Source organism: Polypterus senegalus, chromosome 3 (assembly GCF_016835505.1).
Source record: "Polypterus senegalus isolate Bchr_013 chromosome 3, ASM1683550v1, whole genome shotgun sequence".
NCBI lineage: Eukaryota > Metazoa > Chordata > Cladistia > Polypteriformes > Polypteridae > Polypterus > Polypterus senegalus.
The window spans coordinates 197341987-197361847 of record NC_053156.1 but is presented as its reverse complement, the minus strand read 5'-3'; the positions used below and the strand labels follow the sequence as shown (position 1 = coordinate 197361847).

At 37.1% G+C, this 19861-nt stretch overlaps 1 protein-coding gene across 1 annotated transcript in view; it reads right to left on the bottom strand.

Moving 5' to 3' along the window:
- Nucleotides 1–590: 590 nt before the first annotated feature.
- btbd9 (BTB (POZ) domain containing 9) overlaps nucleotides 591–19861 on the bottom strand; it is a 142108-nt gene continuing 122837 nt past the window's right edge. Inside the window, exons 10-11 of the mRNA XM_039748354.1 lie at nucleotides 18212–18290; nucleotides 591–4082 (exon numbers count right to left, since the gene is read on the bottom strand). Of these exons, the coding sequence (XP_039604288.1) occupies nucleotides 3864–4082; nucleotides 18212–18290 (298 nt within the window). The 3' untranslated portion in view covers nucleotides 591–3863. The remainder of the gene's footprint in view (nucleotides 4083–18211; nucleotides 18291–19861) is intronic.

The following is a 19861-nucleotide window of genomic DNA, read 5'->3' as shown; positions in this document are numbered from 1 at the left end:
TCCTATTGAGGTCAACCCTAGCAAGGACTTTACCCGGCAACGAGAGCAGTGTTATCCCCCTGTAGCTGCTGCAAACCAGGCGATCATCCTTCCCTTTCCAGATAGAGACAACAAGTCCTGTTTTCCAGTCAGTTGAGATGATGCCAGTCTCTGAAATGAAGGCATATGATTGCTTGCAATGCCAGGAGGACAGCCTAACCCCCAGCCTGGAGAAGTTCACCCTGGATACCACAGATCTCTGCAGCCATTCCCCCCTCAGCTGGTTCACCACCTGTGCAAGCTCAGTGAGCTTGGGTGGTTCACAGCTAATTGGAGGATCAGTCTCAAGAAGCTCAAGCACTTACCAATAGTATTAATTTTATTACTGTATATGGATATCCAAAGTGCTAATGGTACAAGGCAAATTTAAGAATAAACAAAATTAATAATCCAGTGTCACTTATAATCAAGTAAGTATTATACTTACAGCCATCTGATGCTTTTCACATATCACAAACAAATCATACCTTTTTGGGCAGCATTGTAATTCAACACTCACCATGACCTGTAATTCAGAGGGAAGTTATTTTCAATAAGCACATCAAACACAATCAAATTTTACATTTTATTAATATATGGTACATTTTATTAAATACCTCTGTTTAAATCTTAGGAAAGTGCTATTTTTTTCTTCATGACCCATAACAACCTCTTAAATAATAATTTCAATATTTCACAAATGAGCACAGCTGCAGCCTTGAAAACCTGCACCTGTGCTTGTGAAGATGTACAGCAGTAACTCTATAGACATGGAAAATAAAAGAAAATGGCAAACGAGTCTAAATACAGAAGTGGATCTGTATAAACATTCATCTTTGTGACCTGTGTGCTAATTCCCAGTTCTCTAGCATTAGTTGTTAAAGCTTCTGAACACACAATGTGTTTACAGTAAACAGGCCAACCTTCTCTAACACTGCTGGCTGACAGTAAATTAGACATTATAACAGAAGTGGGTCAGAATGCAGCTCAATACTTCATAATCTGTGATGCAGAAACCCTGCGTTATTAAGCAATCCTTTAGCAATGATAGCCCTCTTATCTGAGCTTGAGCTGAGCAAAGTATTATAATGAAGTACAGAAGAAATACTCTGTACTGAATTTTCTTATTCCTTTTTGTTTTCGAGCAGGAGGTTTGCGGTACTGCATTGCGATGTTACTTCTGGCCCAGCTAGCCTTTTCTGTTCAGGAAGCATAAAATCAAACTGGAGCCATCCAACAAGATGCACAACTTTTTTATATTTAAATAAATGGTGGACCACTCGATCTAACTCAATTACAATTACACAGAAAATAAGAGTAGTGTGACCCTCTCATGTCAGTACAGTATCTGAGCAAATATAGCATGAATGTTACTTTAAATGCGGCATTGTTTTCAAAAAGATGTAGGAAATGTGAAAGACGCTGGAAACAAAGATCACAAAGATATGGTGAATCCTGTATTCTGTTTTCAAGGAGCAAACTTGTAAAAAATGATGAAAGACAACCAATGAAGCTAACATAATGGAAACAAATATATACACATAGCTATCCAAAGCTTACATTATAAAAGACCACCAGCTTTTCTATAGAAGTGATTGCTTCCATCTGTCATAAATGCTTTGCAGAATGAAGAACTCCTACAATGTATGTGCAAATTTAAATTTCACCGACAAATGCATATTCTTATTTTATCATCTCATTGCAAACCACTCCACATGGGACAAAAAAAAAACCTTAAGAATTGCTGTAGTAGCGGAATCAGACATTCTGAAGCACGATATCGCTGCTTCCTCAGAAGTAGATGGAATCACTAGCAGTACAGTCATAACCTTAAAAGATTTTTAGAGGAGTTAGGTACCTTTCATTTAACAACTTCTTTTTATTCCATGTAGATACCTTCCTCAGAACTAACAACAAATACCAAACTAAATATTGCACAACTTAAATACAGCCCCATGCATAGTCAACCAACAACAAAGGCTGCCCTTTTTTATTTTTAAATGAAACACATATTACTGGTACTGGGTACAATGCAGATTCATAGCAGCACTTTAGGACCCAGTCAAATGAATCTACAGTAAGTGACCGTTATTTGGATTCAGCACCATGCAAATGCCCTCCTTTAGCTGCCTGCAAATCCTGCTGCTGTCCTTGACAGCATACAGTGCATGAGAGAAAGAGCAAAACCCTTCTTTTTAATTGTCTATTGATTGCTTTATTGCATTTGATTAATGCCCTCCCTGCGTTAGGTTCAATTATGTTTCACCCCAGTGCCTGGCTTCCAAATACCTACTTTATGACTAAAACACAGAAGATTTGCAGGAAGGCTTTTATTAACTGAATGAAAGTGTGGTGAATTAATCAAGATGTAGACATGCAGCTCATGGGTTCAGAGGATAAAAGGTGCAATGTCCACCACTAAAGACAAGAAAAAAAAGTGTGTTCTGATACTATTTTCAGACAGTAAAGGGAGAAGAGGGGGAGAAAGAATTAGGCGAAATCGGGCCTCTTCAAAACTACTTACCAAAAGCTATAGGTTTCTGAACTTTGACCTTTGCTGCAAGCAGATAGTAACTAAAGATTAGAAAGCAGCTGTAAAACCACGTTGAAATACCCACACCCTCAAAGGAAGGTCCAAAATTACCTAAGCTATGGAAGTGACATGAAATCATTTTAATTTAACAACTGCACCTTAAGTGTCCTCAAATAGTAGGTTGCTCTATATTTTGTCTCTTTCTCCAAGGACTAGTGGGCTTGCTTTACTTGTTGACTTTTCTGGCAAGGGAAATTAATGGTCCTGCTTTGCAGTCTGAGCAGATTTTTTTTTAATCAGTCTAAAGGCTTACTGCTTTATAGGTGTATGACTCCACCATTTTCAGCCAAGGATCAAGTGGGGCCAAATAAAATGTACATCCTCCGTCACAGCAGGATAGCTCCGCATACAGAAATCTCCCATGCTCTTTAACATAATCCCAAGGGTAATGAGTGGAATTGGTACAGGAAGGCAGATTTGAAATCATGGAGGAATGAGCTACTCGTGTAGTAAAGCAGCGGTAACTGTGCATTCCGATTATCAGTTGTAAGTGAGTCTGCCTATAATATACATCTACACCACTTTTAGCTTGAGAGAAATTGGCACATATGCACTAAATGTCTGCTGCTTCACTAGAACATACGTATAAAATGGCAGGTACAACAGACATTTTGAACATTAGCTAGTTGATCAATTTCTGGAGAGACATAAAATATGTAGTAATATGTTACTTGGGTGCTCAGTCCATTTTAGGTATACCCATCAGCACTGTGAGCAGTTAGCAATGGCTAGGGGACAAAAAAATCTTATCTGTGAACCTTTTACAACAAGGTAAAAAAACAATTGGGTTCATGTTCTGATTAGTGCAGCACTCCTTCCGGGTATGATGTAAACACAAATCTTGCCCATTTTTTTCTTCATGTAGTCAACATGGACAGCCGTGGCATACCTTTTCATTCTTGCTCGTTTGCCTTACTTCAAAAACTGCAATAAGTCAAGAGCACAGGCTGGCTGCAGAAGGAAGACTGTCCTGTAACTGCACCTGCACCAAAAAGTTGTGTAGGTTGAAACTCCTTTTTTGGGAGTAACCATAAAAGAATTGGGAGGAGAAATTACAGAAAGAAACATGACATCATCTGGGTAAATAATAAGCAACAATGACAATGCAGAAAATGAACGAGTGTACACATGAAGAGGCTACATTTTCTAAGATGTCTGCCTCACATGGGTGAATGATGAATGTGCTGGTTTAACTTCTTTATTGCATTAGTGACTTCAGTCTCCCGGAGTCTGTGGCATCACCATCCTGTTTTCAGTGATGAGAGTGAGGCCTTGAGGTACAAGAAGCAGAGCCTGTAGTGGACGGTGGAGGTGGTTGAAGACTTTGTGTTCTGGAAGGACGAGCTGGACGAAAATGCTGCTGAGAACTTGCACATAAGTCTGGACTATCATGGTTAGGATCTACTGGACTACCCTCTTTTAATTCACATTCTACTTGGGCAGGGCACTCAAAGTGTACACAGTGGAAAACCTGCAAACAAAAAAAAAGACTCACATTAGTTTGTCTGTGATGCATGTTTTTGCAAATTTGGTAGCACTAAGTAGTTAACCCAAAGTAGAATATTTAACATACTTTTTAAGAAACATAGATATTACTACATTAAGTGTTGAACTGCTGCATACATTTCTATCACCTAACTAGAATGAAAGCCTACCCCTGCTTCTAATTCTAAATTATGAACACATAGCAGCCCACCAAGTGATGTGAGACACCTGACTGGGACACAGGAGTGGCTCCAAGTATGCTTGTTTTGTCATATGTAGGACAAGATGGGCATTGCCTCTACTGCTATGTTTTAGTGGCATACAAGGCTGAAACCTAGTGTCACCAAACCCCAACTTACATTCCAAAGAGGATGAACTGCAGTTTTTATCAATATCAGCTCTGTACTTTATCTGTTAACAAAGGTATAAATCAGAGCTAAACTGACATCTTTGCAGGGGCCCCAAGTCCAAACAAAGAGATACTGTACACTACAATGGATAATGTAACAGGCCCATGAACACACACTGATTTTGTACCAGAAGCAACATTAATCCAATCATGGGAACTTACATCTTTTAAAAAGAAACGAGCTGTAATCATTTCTCTGGAGGGACTCTCTTGGAAACTCTCCAAAATTACCTCTTTGAAATGACCACTCTCTAAAACCTAAAAGATGATGAGCCACTCTCTCTTTGTGGACCTGAAAGCTGAGATCTGCTCTGCCAAGCCAAACTCTGAGGCATTAAATTATTTTGTTGTTGCCTTTATCCAAGGTAACTAACAACATTTATAGTACAACTGGTTACATTTCTTTTGGTTTTCCAATTGAAGCACAGGCAGGTCAAGTAACTTGCTCAAGATCACACAGTGTCTGTGGTAGGATTTGAATCCACAACCTCAAGGTTTGAAGTCCAAAGTCTTAACCACTACACCACACTGCCTGATATGACTGATAAGCAGCCACTACTTAAGGAAGAGAACTTCAGCATCTAAAGTATTGTGCGAGAAACATGCCACCACACCATGAATAAAGGACCATGTTGCAAAAAGAAAGGGAGCAAAGGTAGCAGCACACTTTGAGAATTTTGTTTCCGGATGAAACATAATTTAATGGATACGGTATGTGGCCTAGTGGCTTAACACAAGGAGGTACTGTATAATGCTTTTGTGCTGCCACCAAGAACAAGGAAAAACCTGGTTACAGCTCTGTTACATACAGTAGAGCAATTTTTTCTTATGTTCCCTGAAAACATTTATTAAATGTCTTCATTTGACTGGTTCATACTTTATAAGTATATGGAACCCATGCAAATAAGAACATCTTTACCAAGGATGTGGAGGTGTCTTGGTTACTGAATGTTTTACATCTATGTCATCAGAAATATGACTAAGCCATAGTTGAAATGTTGTCTTTTTTTGTGCAATTGTTAAAAAATGATTCTAGTAATTTGAATCAGTTTAGATTTTAAGCTTTTTCAAATCAGAAAGGTGCTGTCAGTTTCTGATGCTAGGCTACAGAAAAGTCTTCAGTAATTTGAACAGGAGTATGTTGCCATTTTCCATTTTAAAATATTCCTCTAATTTCAGCATACAAGGAGATTAAATATCATCCTGTAAAGCTACACAATCCTATTCTGCCATTCAGTAAACCTGTACAACTATTTGACTAAGTGCTTCATTTTTAATCAAACTAAAAGTTGTCTTATCAGCATATTTTATATATAAAAATTTCAAGTAAATTTTACCCATTACCTCACCTTTCAAATAGCTGTTTGTCGAATTTTGCCTTGAATGCCCTTTTATTAATAGCTGAATATTGAATGGTGAATACAGGTTTCTTTCACTTTACCAAAAATAATTTAGGGAGTTAACACACAAAGAAAGAAAGCAAAGCTACCACTAGCAATAACAATCAATGCAAAATTGAAATGTGACTTTTATTGTATACAATTATAAAGATCAGTTTAATGTACTGCTGATAAAAATACAGCAATGATTTTCATTAAAAAATGGAAATCCCTCATATTAACCCCTTGTATCCAGCCTAAACAAACAGGGAATTGATTGCAAATATAAACTATGAAGAAAAGATACATTTTAGGAACAGGGGATTTTGTGATAGGCTTTCCGTGGCACACATGCCCTTTTCCTGCTAACAGACAAGAGGTAAAAAGAAAATCATCCTTAACCCATATTGTGCATTCTAGAAAAGTATGGAGAAACAACCTGCAAAGTGGTTCTGTGCCAAGATAAACAAACTCTAAGTAGCTAGTAGTTAGCCAGCTAGAGGACTGTTGTATTGCTTTCTAACTTTTACTTTGTTATAACCAGTAAATGTCTGTGGTAAACTTTTTTTCCCTTTTAAATAAGTTGATCAACTCAAATTATTTAAGGAGGAAGGAAGGCCTTTTGCCCAAGCTTAGCCCTGCTTTTACCCATTATAATGAATTACAGCATGAGAAAAGACCAATAATGGATGTCACCCACAATTCACAAATGGAAATTGCTCCATGAAATTGTTTGTAAATTCTACAAACTAAATCAGTTCTTTCTTTCTCTAAAAGAATAACCTTGTTTGAGATACCGTACATGTCTTTGTCTATTCTGAGTTGTGATCTACTTCTCATGTTAGCCTAACAGATCTCTTATATATGTATCATCAATAAATTTAATTGTTCTACTTTTCTGCAGCAAATGTGTTTAACTTACTGTTATGGTGTATAAAATTTGTACATTTTGGTTTCCATTATATTTTGTTCAAGACAAGAGATGAAATTAGCAAATTAAAGCAGGTTTTCTTCCCTTACACCTTACTTTTATAACACTTATTCATAGCTTCGTGCTAATTTGGTTTTATAGCCTGGGAAAGGATGCTGAGCTGATACCTCAGGCTATTGATTACTTTATGGATGGACATCTGGAACAACAATTTGCTTTATAGCCTGGGACAGGAAGAACTACTGATACCTCCGAGTACATCAAAGGTTTTGTTGTGTGGGAAAACGGACATTGAATTAATTCATCAATCATTTGGACAGCCAGTCAATCAGGTGCATGTGTTTTGAAACCAAGGCTTGACATTTCATAATAAATATGCCTTGGTTTGGAAAGAAGAAGAGAGAAGCAAAGGGAGAAGAAAGAGAAGCAAAGGGAGAAGAAGAGAGAAGAAGAGGAACGGACGAAGACGGCCCTGGTCGTCAGAAAGGCATCATGAACATCGATTGCTAAATCAAACGCCTCCCTGGGACATTCATCCTTGTCATCTGTAACTTTTTCGTAAGCTTTTTCTAAAGACTATATATATTCAGACTTTCCTATCACTACCTATTTTCTAGTATTCTTTGTTCTTGTGGTATTATTATTATTCTTGTAATAAATACCATGCTGCTTTTAACTTTCAATGCTTTGTCTTAATGTCTAGAGTGATTGAAGTAATAAGTTAGATTTCTTTGAGCACCTGGTGACAGCCGGATTTTTGCCATTATTTCTGTGCTGCGAGGTTTATATGGCTGAGAGTGAAGAGCGCTATACGAGAAAGAAGGTATTCTTGGCTGATGAATGGCTTATAGTCAAGAGTGCTGAGTCTTTGTATGTTTAAATGTATTCTTGTAGACCAAAAGTAATATTTAGGTCTGAGATATCACTAAAACATCGTATTGTTGTTCGTGCCGAAAATAAGTAAGTCTCTTGAAGTGCTGAATGACAGGCTGTTATTCCTATAGCACTTGTGTGGTTTAAAGTGCTAAGGGTTAATCAGCGTGTGTGTGTCATTCATGGAGCACTGTTGTGGTTAGGGTCTGTGTGTGTGTTTATCTATGTGTGTGTGTGTTCATCTTAAAGTGCAACAGTAGACCAACCCGATAACGAACTTGACGAGAACACTTACCTTTGAGGAAACAGGTAAAAGGGCAAGTGGAGGGAAATACCACGATAATACACTTACCTTGATATAATTTTAAAGGCCAGAGATTTCAGACAATGGAGAAAAGTAAGTAAAGTAATGTAGAAGGCTCACCAAACAGAATCAAAATTTACAGAGTTGACTGAAAGCAAAACTATTAGTTAATTAAATACACATATTTCCGTAAAGTGTCCAAGTTGGATTGTATGTGTCTCTCTCTCTTTTTTTTTTTTTACAAGCTCTGGCTGGCCCTTTGTTAAACCTGTCAATCCGAAAAGAGGGAGAAAAGACCAGTGTAAAAAGTGAAAATCTGTTATATCACCTATGTTAAGTGGGCACAGAAGAAACTAAACTCCTGTTGTTTTGGTGTGGTGGGGGACTAAATCGGAAATCATGGAACCTCTGCACAATCTTGAAACATCTGCTTTTGTGTTTTTTTTTTCCTCGACTAATATATTTCTATACCTTTTGAATTAATACAGTGCATTTTTTGTTTCTTAAAATGAGTGTTACCTTGTCTTAAGTTTAACATTTAGAAACTCAAAGAACAGTAAAGATTTAGAAATGAAGTTGATAAATAATTAAATAATCTAAACAAGAACTTGCCTGCATGTATTAGTTATTGAAACACAGGTCATTCTCCTTTTCCTCCAAGATTTACACAGATAAATGCAAGTATCACTTAAAAATGTCTATTTTGGTTTATAAAATCATTGCCAAGCTTCATCTATTGTAACGCAAATCTGTTTAAAAAATACAACAGTGCACCTCACAAAAACGAATTTTAAAAGAAAATGTAAAAGTAAAGCCACTCAAATCCTTTGAAAAACCTAGTTCATTATGGCAGAAAAAGGCAGCTTTATGGCACTTATGTTAGGACAATGGTATCCGTTTGGGAATTACAATAATAAAATACTGAAACATCATTCTGGACAAACTAGCAAAACACTAGAAAGTCTATCAGTGTAAGGTCCCCAAAGACTAATAAAGAAATTCAAAAGAAACAAGTGCTAAATAGCAGATTAACAGGTTCAGATCACAATCCCCTCTTTTATAGCTGGGAAATGTTACCCATCAAGGGAGACCTTTGCTGAATTTTCCGTTTCACTTTCAGAATGTCCAATGAAGAGCTCATAGAGACATCCGAGCAGCTGATGGGCTTGTGTCATGAATATGGCCTTTACTTCATTCTTGTTTGCGTTCTACAAACTGAAACAAGTGTATGGAGGCAACTACAATGTTTTTCAAAAATTTGTTTTCTTATAAAAACAGTAAATGAAAAAGAAAGAAAAAGGGTATCACTCTGTAAGGTGTGTCACTTTTAAAGTATGGTGAAAATGTCTTTGGCAGGTCTTTTAACAATCAACTGAATGTTGTGCATTCATACACAATGGACTGCATGTGTAAAGAATACTGTTCTCCTTAAAAATCTAGGTATACCTGGCAAAGAATGTACTAAAAGATTTGTGAAATCATAAAAGCAATTTCTAATTGTTTGTGCTGCTCCCAGAAATACTCAGAAGAACCATAAAATATAGTAATAATAAGGCCACAAAGACAGAATGTGTTTTCAATCAACTTTGTAGTAATAATCTGCTGGACTTTCTGCTTCTGTTCCGTTTTAAACCATAAACCAACACAACATACAGCTGGGTATGTCTCAAGTGCACATTCCAAGTGGGTCTCAAACTGATTATTTTTTTCTCCTAATTACCAGCCACATCACCACAGCTTATCTTTTTTTGCTTGAAGTCTTACTTGGCACACCAATGATAAACCATTCCACATATGGTCTGTTAGTTCCCTTGAGTGCATGCTTAATTAATACTACAAAAAGGCAATTAGAGCATAATTATTGCAAATAGAATTTACAACCAAAAATTTACTAATTTTAAGAGATATTTTAAAAATGAAATGGAACTCAAAATTCATTTTTTTCCACAAGTACTTTCTCCTAGTTAGTGGCTTTACCTTGTGCGAAGGACAACTGAGTCCAAAGTTATTCACCTCCCTGGAGTTCCTGTTTGTTAGCAAGATTAAATTTGTAAATATTATGTAGAACACCACTCTCTTAATTGGGAATGAAGTTAAGAATTGAAAATTGAGTATTCATTAGAGGCACATTTGACTTCATAGGTATCAAATCTAACAATTAAAAACAGTATTTGCTTTGCTATTCTTTGCAGAATTGCTCATTTTCCTTTTCTTTTAGGCAGATGACATAAATACGATTGAAGTGGGAAATGACTGAGATACTCCACGATAGCTGACTTTTATTGTTTCAGTGTAGCTTTCCCATATGTCAATCTTACAAGCTCCATAAGATTTTCTACCATCTGCCTGTGGAGAATACTATGTATATCTATTCTAACTCATGAAATGGTCACACCTAAAGCTTAACATTTATATGGTTAGGCTTTCGTATTACAGTTAACAAATTAGAAGACTGGGAAAATTAACCTCTTGTCTTATTTGCAAAAAGCATCAAAAATAATGAATAACACAAAATTATGGTACTGTTAACTAAATGTAGATACTTGAGAATATGTGGTTCACATCGTTGGTGGTGCTTTGTGATTTTTGTCATTTGCTTGATCTGTTAAATTGTTTGTTGTTGTTGTCCTTTTAAGTAATTGTGAATTGTTCCTTGTGTAAAAGTAACCACCAACTGAAAAAGAATGGGGAAGACATATGATTGATAACTGCTGACCCTTTGAGGTAGGACTTCCTGTTACTGTTAAGATTCCCAGGTCATTTCTATTATATAGAGAACTTTAGAGCACAGATCCTTCTCTTCATTGTGATCTCATTCTTCATAGAACTGTGCACTGCTAGACAGTTGTAAGGTTCTTACTGTGATTGAAAAATGATGTTCAGAATACAATCTATAATATGAAATCTATATTTGTTCACAAGTGCTCTTTTCTTGAAAATACAATAAGCAGCTTTTTTTATGACAACTGATCTTCAGTTGTTTGATTTGTAGGTTAGGCCCATCCTTATTACTTAACAACTAATAAACCATTGTTACTTCTCTTTCAGTTTCACACAGTCATGCTGCGCTGTATGAATAACTCCAGGCTAGGCATCTGGAGATCATGACGTCAGAAGGTAAAGAGAGTCCGCCACTTTAAAAGCAAAGAATCATTCTCATTAGGCCAGGACCTCATTGCACACTGCAGTAATTTATATGTAATTCTGCCACAGCACTTGCAGCATAAGGATACATTACGGTGCATAAGTGAGAGGTGATCAGATTACTCTGGCAAGGCCATTTATACAAGCAGCAGTCAAAGTCTCTGAGCTGGAAACCTTTTCGATAATGGAGCCTGAGTTATATAGCAGCCTGGCCAGAAGACCTGCATAAATATGATGAAATGCAATCACTAATAATGTATTCGAACTATTCATGTAAAATTCATGCTGTAATTTCAGGATACATTTATCTGATAATTACAAGCTGATTTTCTCAGTTTTGATTACTAGCACTGTCAGGGTGCAATGCTGCTAGCGGAAGTGCAATTGGAATTTGTACACGACTGCCTCAATAAGATCTAATGGCACAGACGACTGGAAGCTTGCAATTCTACAAATATTACTTAGTATTCATCCATACTATAAATATTCAGTTTGTGGGTTCAAATCCCGCTACTGGCACTAACTGTCCATGTGCAAGTCACTTCACCAAAAGAGATGCAACAAATTGTATCTTAAATGTTGTAAGTCAGCTTGGATAAAGGCATCAGTCAAAGAATAATATTATTTTTAGGTCACTGGAGCTGCTTACTATTGAGCATGCTATACACAATTGTCCATGAGGAAAACATTCCTGCATTAGATCAATTCCTTCTTTTTCCGGTGACTTGGCTTTTGTTGAAGGTCACTGCAAAACAATTTTTCAGGAAAGTGTATTCTTTTGAATTGAAACGGTTAATCACTAGGAATGATGTGGAATTTGAGCATATCATTATATATAATTATTAGATTTTTTAAGTTTTTCATTTGTTTACGCAAATCACTCAAGTGCAGTATTTTTCATCAAGTGTTTGTAGTCCCCAATGCAATGTGAATGTATATGCAAAGCATTATTTGAAGTGGATATACATAAATACCAGCACTCTGTGCGTTACACTGATGTATTAATGTGAACAGCAGGGAGCAATGTGTGACTGTGGCACTATTTTAAGCCAGATTTTTGAGTCAGACGAATTTCAGCTTCATCTGCCATTGTTTCATGTGCAGTATTAGAGGTGTTGTGATGACCAACAACATTTATCAATTGGGGTTTCATACGATCTGAAGAATTTCTGATATGTCAGAAATTTCAGTCAACTGTCTTCTAGTGCACTGACACTCAAAGTCTGGGCCATAAGCCTAATCTGATCTGCCAAATGATTTTAATTGGGCAACCAATCTGATATAAGTGTTACTGCAACAATGTTCAATCGGGGCAGGAGGGAAGGAAGGAAGGAAGGGGGCATCAGCCAACAAGGTACTGCTACTATGTATTTATAATTAGTGGATGGCATTGGCAAGTGGTAGCAAGCATAGAAAGGCAAATAGTGAAAACTGTCATTCCTCCAATCCTTTGATCGATCGCGATCGACGCATTGGGCACCCATGATCTATGTAAACACATCGTTAAAAAAGAAACATTTTTCATGTTTTAGTAATAATTGACAAAATATAGACATGAAGTTTATAATGTGTGAAGCCTGAAGAGCGCACTTGTTCTGTTACATTTGTACCTTTTGTGAATGTGTAGATCGGAAAGGGAGTGCAGGTAGATTGTGTTGCATTCAAAAAAATTTTTTTTTAAAATGTTAGTCTATCATATATCCTCCCTATGGCATTTGCCACTTGATTGACATACAGGGCAGCCAGTCTGAGATCTCTTTTCTTCTAACACACTGGTCATCCCACACGCACAATCAACGGAAAATCAAATACGCGAGCTACTGCAAAACTCCGGCTATCTAAGTGATCTAGTTAGCCTTGCAATTTATATCAACTAAAGAAGGGATTTACAAAAAAAAAATGTTGTTTATGGGCTAGATGTGGAATTGGAAGATGATTTTTTTCTCTCACAACGTCACAATCGAAGTGCATTTGTCTGATCTGTCAATCTATCATTGCTATTCCAAAGAAGGAAAATGTGGAAAGGCACTTTCGAACTGTTCATAAAAACTATGAAACTGACTTCCTTCCGAAAAGCGATCTGAGAAAGAGAAAGGAGCAGGAACTAAAATCACAAATGAGATGCAATGGAAGGCGTGTGCGCAACTTGACAGCGCTACAGAGCAGATTGAAAATTGGCTGTCAGACTTTATCTAATGGAAAAAAAGTAACAATTCAAGTGTTGCCCAATGTAGCGGAGTAAGAGTAGTGTTTCTTCTTCACAAATGTACTCAAGTAAAAGTAAAAAGTATGGTTCAGTAAAACTACTCTTAGAAGTACACTTTTTTTTAAAAAAAGTTACTCAAGTAAATGTAACAGAGTAAATGTAACTCGTTACCACCCATCTCTGATACTCAGTATATATACATATATATATCATTTTTAATGTACAGTGGGTACGGAAAGTATTCAGACCCCCTTCAATTTTTCACTCTTTGTTATATTGCAGCCATTTGCTAAAATCATTTAAATTAATTTTTTCCTCATTAATGTACACACAGCACCCCATATTGACAGACAAAAAAAATAATTTTTGAAATTGTTGCAGATTTATTAAAAAAGAAAAACTGAAATATCACATGGTCCTAAGTATTCAGACCCTTTGCTGTGACACTCATATATTTAACTCAGGTGCTTTCCATTTCTTCTGATCATCCTTGAGATCACCTTCATTTGAGTCCAGCTGTGTTTGATTATACTGATTGGACTTGATTAGGAAAGCCACACACCTGTCTATATAAGACCTTACAGCTCACAATGCATGTCAGAGCAAATGAGAATCATGAGGTCAAAGGAACTGCCTGAAGAGCTCAGAGACAGAATTGTGGCAAGGCACAGATCTGGCCAAGGTTACAAAAAAATTTCTGCTGCACTTAAGGTTCCCAAGAGCACAGTGGCCTCCATAATCCTTAAATGGAAGACGTTTGGGACGACCAGAACCCTTCCTAGAGCTGGCCGTCTAGCCAAGCTGAGCTACCGGGGGAGAAGAGCCTTGGTGAGAGAGGTAAAGAAGAACCCAAAGATCACTTTGGCTGAGCTCCAGAGATGCAGTCAGGAGATGGGAGAAAGTTGTAGAAAGTCAACCATCACTGCAGCCCTCCACCAGTCAGGGCTTTATGGCAGAGTGGCCTGTCGGAAGCCTCTCCTCAGTGCAAGACACATGACAGCCCGCATGGAGTTTGCTAAAAGACACCTGAAGGACTCTGAGATGGTGAGAAATAAGATTCTCTGGTCTGATGAGACCAAGATAGAACTTTTTGGCCTTAATTCTAAGCGGTATGTGTGGAGACAACCAGGCACTGCTCATCACTTGTCCAATACAGTCCCCACAGTGAAGCATGGCGGTGGCAGCATCATGCTGTGGGGGTGTTTTTCAGCTGCAGGGAAAGGAAGACTGGTTGAAATCGAGGGAAAGATGAATGCGGCCAAGTACAGGGATATCCTGGACAAAAACCAGGAGTGCTAAGGACCTCAGACTTGGCCGAAGGTTTACCTTCCAAAAAGACAATGACCCTAAGCACACAGCTAAAATAATGAAGGAGTGGCTTCACAACAACTCTGTGACTGTTCTTGAATGGCCCAGCCAGAGCCCTGACTTAAACCCAATTGAGCATCTCTGAGAGACCTAAAATGGCTGTCCACCAACGTTTACCATCCAACCTGACAGAACTGGAGAGGATCTGCAAGGAAGAATGGCAGAGGATCCCCAAATCCAGGTGTGAAAAACTTGTTGCATCTTTCCCAAGAAGACTCATGGCTGTATTAGCTCAAAAGGGTGCTTCTACTAAATAATGAGCAAAGGGTCTGAATACTTAGGACCATGTGATATTTCAGTTTTTCTTTTTTAATAAATCTGCAACAATTTCAAAAATTCTTTTTTTTGTTTGTCAATATGGGGTGCTGTGTGTACATTAATGAGGGAAAAAATTAAATGATTTTAGCAAATGGCTGCAATATAACAAAGTGTGAAAAATTGAAGGGGGTCTGAATACTTTCCATACCCACTGTAGATAGATCATTTTGACCTGGTCATTTTAAAAGTAGCTCGCAAGCTGAAAAAGTGTGGGCACCCCTGACATAGATCGTTGTAGACACGGAACACATATGAAATGCATGTGTTCCAAATAACGATATCGTATTTATAAAAGGTGTGATTTTGCTTGACTTCTCACTCTATACAACTCCAAGCAACTGACACGCAAGTAAACAGACTTGAGCTGAGAAAACTGTGCGCCGGTGGTGGATGTGATAGCAGACTGCTTGCTGCTTATCAACACATTTAAAGAACAAACGACGCTGACGGAGAGGTGAGAAGCGATTTAAGGTGGGATGGATCTACGAGTTTTTTTGTAGGCTCTGGTAATTCTAGTGTTAATTTTGTGTTACTTGGGAATTCGCTAAAAAGGAGCAAGCACTGGACAGTGAACTTGTAAAACATTAAGTTTTGGGCATGCTTGAGGAAATCTTTGCTGCAAAAAAAAAAAAAAAATTAAAGATGAGATTTTTAAACGAGTAAAACAGTTACCCATGTCTGACTCATCTGTAGCATGCTGGTTGAAATTCTGTATAAAGACTGTTTTTTGGCTCTTTTATCAGAACTGAAGTCAGCTGATCACACATGAATTGCAGTTGACGAGTCAATGTCACTGTTTATAAGATACTTCAATGGTGAAGTTTGAGGAAGTAATGTGCATTTTGCCCTTGAAGGTTCACACAACAGACAAAGCTGTTTTTGCTGCACAGAAAGTTTTTTTTAAAAGAGAAATCATTGGAAATCAGTAAAATGAACCTCTTGGTTACTAATGGCAGTAGTTTGATGGTTGGTAAGGAGAAAGGGTTTGCCTAATGTTTAGCAGCTATTAATTTGAAGCTCTGCATAATTCGTTAATCTGTTTTGTGTGAGAAGTTGTCCTACAAGATAAACGAAACAGTGAATACAGTCACCAAAATTGTCAACCACATTCACTCTACTTCAAGCGTACAGCATCAACTTTTTAAAACGTTGCTGAAAGGCAGCAGAGCAGAGTACACGGAGCTCCTTCAGTATAATGATATACAATGGCTGAGCAAGGGACAGGTTTTACAGTGTTTCTTTTAGCTGTCAAACAAAGTAATGCAATTTCTTTTAAATCAGAAATCTGCTACAGCAAAAGTTTTTTGTTTTTTTCATCCGCGATACAAAGTTCATGGCTTACATCACATTTCTGTGTGTTATAACTAGCCATTTGAAACAAGCTCAATGTGCAACGGCAAGTACGTGGTGTAAACATCAGGGAACTGTTTGAGAAAGTAACAGCATTTTGTGCAACCATGGACTTATTTCTAAACGATCTGAAGGGAAAAAGGTTACATTTTCCTACTTTACGCAATGTCGCAAGCTCTATGAATTTGACTGCTGTTTCTATGATGGAGGCACTGTGTATTAGTCTCACAGAGAATTTCAAAACACGTTTTGAATATTTAAAAATAAAGAGTCAATTGCTTTAATTTGTAAGAAACCCTTTCATTGTCACAGCATGCGGTTCATGTGCAGATGTAGCCAAGAGTTTATTGCACAGTAAAGATGTGGCATCACTCCAGCTAGAGATCATTCAGTTAAAGAGTAACAGCGAGGTTAAAGTTAACTTCAACAAGAAGGAGCTTTGTGCATTTTGGATGCAGTCTGTGTGGCAGTATACTAATTGCAAATGATTTACAACATATATTTTGATCATGTTGGATCTTCCTACATCTGTGAGGCGTAATTTTAAACAATGAGCCTCATTAAGAACCAGAGGTGCAACAGACTTACTGATGAGCATCTTAACTAGTGTATGCAGCTTACCTTGACCTCCCACAAGCCTGTCTTTAGCAAACTTACCATGGACAGACAGTGCCACCCATCCCACTAGTAAGGTGTGTATTACTTGTTTAGTTTAGTAGTTTAACTTAAAATGTAATTATCTTTGGTGAACTTGCAGTTCATGTGAAAGAAATAGCATTCATTGTTAAAGCTGTTTCAGCATAATTACAATTAACACACAGTGTACTGGCCCCGGCTCCCCAGTATTTTCTGGAATGACCCCCAGCTCCATCTTCAATCATCTATCCATCCATTCTATTTGTTGCATCCTTCAATTGCGTAAAGCAAGCTCTCAGAGCAGCCTAGAGCATGGAAGTTAGCATAATATTGATAAACATTGACAAATAAATGTGTATTGACAAAAAAAGAAATGTATTGGTTGGTTTTCTTTTTTCTATGTCAGCAAATTTCAATAAAAACTATTAACACATTTTTTAAAGCTTTGGGGTACCCCAATTGGGTTTGGGGGATTGGTTGCTTACCCCTAAATACTGATATCTATAACTTTAAAAATGTACTGTACAAAACTCCAGAATTTCTTTCAGTAAGACAAATTTGTCATTTGAAATCTTAATCTGTGGTGGCTACATTGTGAAGCCTTCTTCCTCAGTGTGATCCAAACTGAACATAAACAGTACAGTATATAAAAAGGGCTTTGACCCAAAGACTAATCACAAGTAAAGCAAAAGGGGCTTGAAATCCCAATTGTGATCAGAAGGCAGTGCAGTTTTATAGTTAAGCTGTTGGAAATCATACATTTTAAATGTAACCCCCCAATTCTGTTTCCTAACAGCTTCAGATTCCTTGGTTAAAATTAAAGCCTGGGTATTGGCTGTGGGAGTTTACATGTTGTCTTTTTATACTATTGGACTTTCATGTATTCATGTATTTTAGCTTGGTTCCATATCCTAAAGATGTAAAGGGTTGGTTAATTGGTGAATATAAACTGCCCCAGTATGTATATACATGCTCTGCAATGAAGTTTTCCTGCTGTCAAGATAGGCCCTAGCAGCCTATGTCACTGTACTAAAGTAAGTGAGATTAGAAAATGAATTAATAAATGAGGCAGATAAATGTGTTATTTCCTACTTATCAATTTCATTATTATTTCTATGTTGTTTTCTTATGAGGTGATATTCTAATCAAAAACCAAATAAGTAGAATACACCTCAACAAAGTCCTTAAGTGACTCACCTCATTGGCAGTATTAAGAGTCCCCACTATCCTGATGAATGAAGCAGGCTGTCTTTCAAACGTTAAGGTCTGCCATGATCTATATTTGAAAAATAAAAAAAGACCACTGAGTGAAATTCAGACTATGGAAATGCAGACAGATACAATTCATAATAATCAAATGTCTAAAGAATATCTAATCAAATATCTAACAGCTTACTTAACAAGTAAAACAAGCCATAAAAAGCACAAAATTAATGAATAATAAACTATACCATTTGACCAAAGCAGTATACACAGTATTAATTTTTCTTGAGGTTCAACAAGCTTTTAAAAATGTATTCATGGGTAGCTAGTGGTCAAACAAAAAGAGGTGGAAAATTAAGGTACTGTGTGAAGAGATGTACAGTATAAAACTGCCCTAAACACATTAAGTAAAGGACTATATTGAAATAAATCATCTCTGAATAAATTGATCAGGGATTAGTGATGAATGGAGCCTGTTGCTCTTTATAATTCATGTTAATTTTACAAATAAGAATGAACTTACAAACTAGTTAACTTTGCAGATACACTAAACAAGGAGAAATGGAGGGTAAGAACAAACAAAAATCGTTACAAATGACCCTGGACAAAATTGAGACCTGGGCAGTGTGTCAGATTAACTTAATGTAAATAAATGTAGTTATAAATAAAGTTGGAGATTAGACACTTGAAAATACAGCATGCCTTATAACAAGAACTCACCACAACCAGACAGTGTGTACATGTGATTAGAAGGCTAATGGGAGAATGCTATGTTAACTATAAATCAAATAAATGTATGCTTCAACGGTATAACTCTGTGAAACCTCATCTGAAATATTACAGAAACTGGTGAAGGTAAACTTCACACAAAAATTAAAAACATATTGTAGCGGTGCTACATGATGCTACAAAAACATATTGTAGCGGTGCTACATGATGAACGTCGTCTTAAATGTATTGTTCCAATTCGCGTCTTTTGAAGCGTTGTCCCGTTTATGTAGTCTATGGTGTGTATGTGTAAATGTTGATCCCCTGGAAACAAAGGGGGAAAGGAGAACGCTGCAGGACTGTGACCCTTCAAGTTAATTTTCCTGTCCATTCATCAAGTCCATCTGGTTTTTCTTATTTAAACGAGAGGAGGGAGAGAAGGAGAGGGGGAAAAGGAGAGAAACTAGAACACAACACAGAAACACATCAAGAAAGAGAAACACAAACCTTTCCACAGCTTGCTGCTCTAAATGCTACACCTGTAACGATCTTGCCATTCTCACAAAACCCTGGGGTTCTGTAGTAACCGGACATGTCAAGGACTGTATGGTGAGACAGTTTCTTTTTATTTCTGGAAAGGAGCAAACAATCAAGTGCTTCCATCTCGCAGTTACCGCTGGACAGTTTCTAACCAGTCCAAGTTCATTATCATTAATCATTCTCTGGATGATTTCCTGGACTTTACGTGTGTTATGTGTTTCGTATACGTCATGTCTATTTTATGTTCAGTGTAGGGTCAAGGGAGGGTTTACTCTATATATTTATTGCTGCACCATTTATTATACTATTTTACCATTCACTCGTGGGGTTGTGTGTGTTAGGGGAGGTGAGATATTTATACTTTTTGGCATTTTGTATCACTTTTTTTCTTCCAAT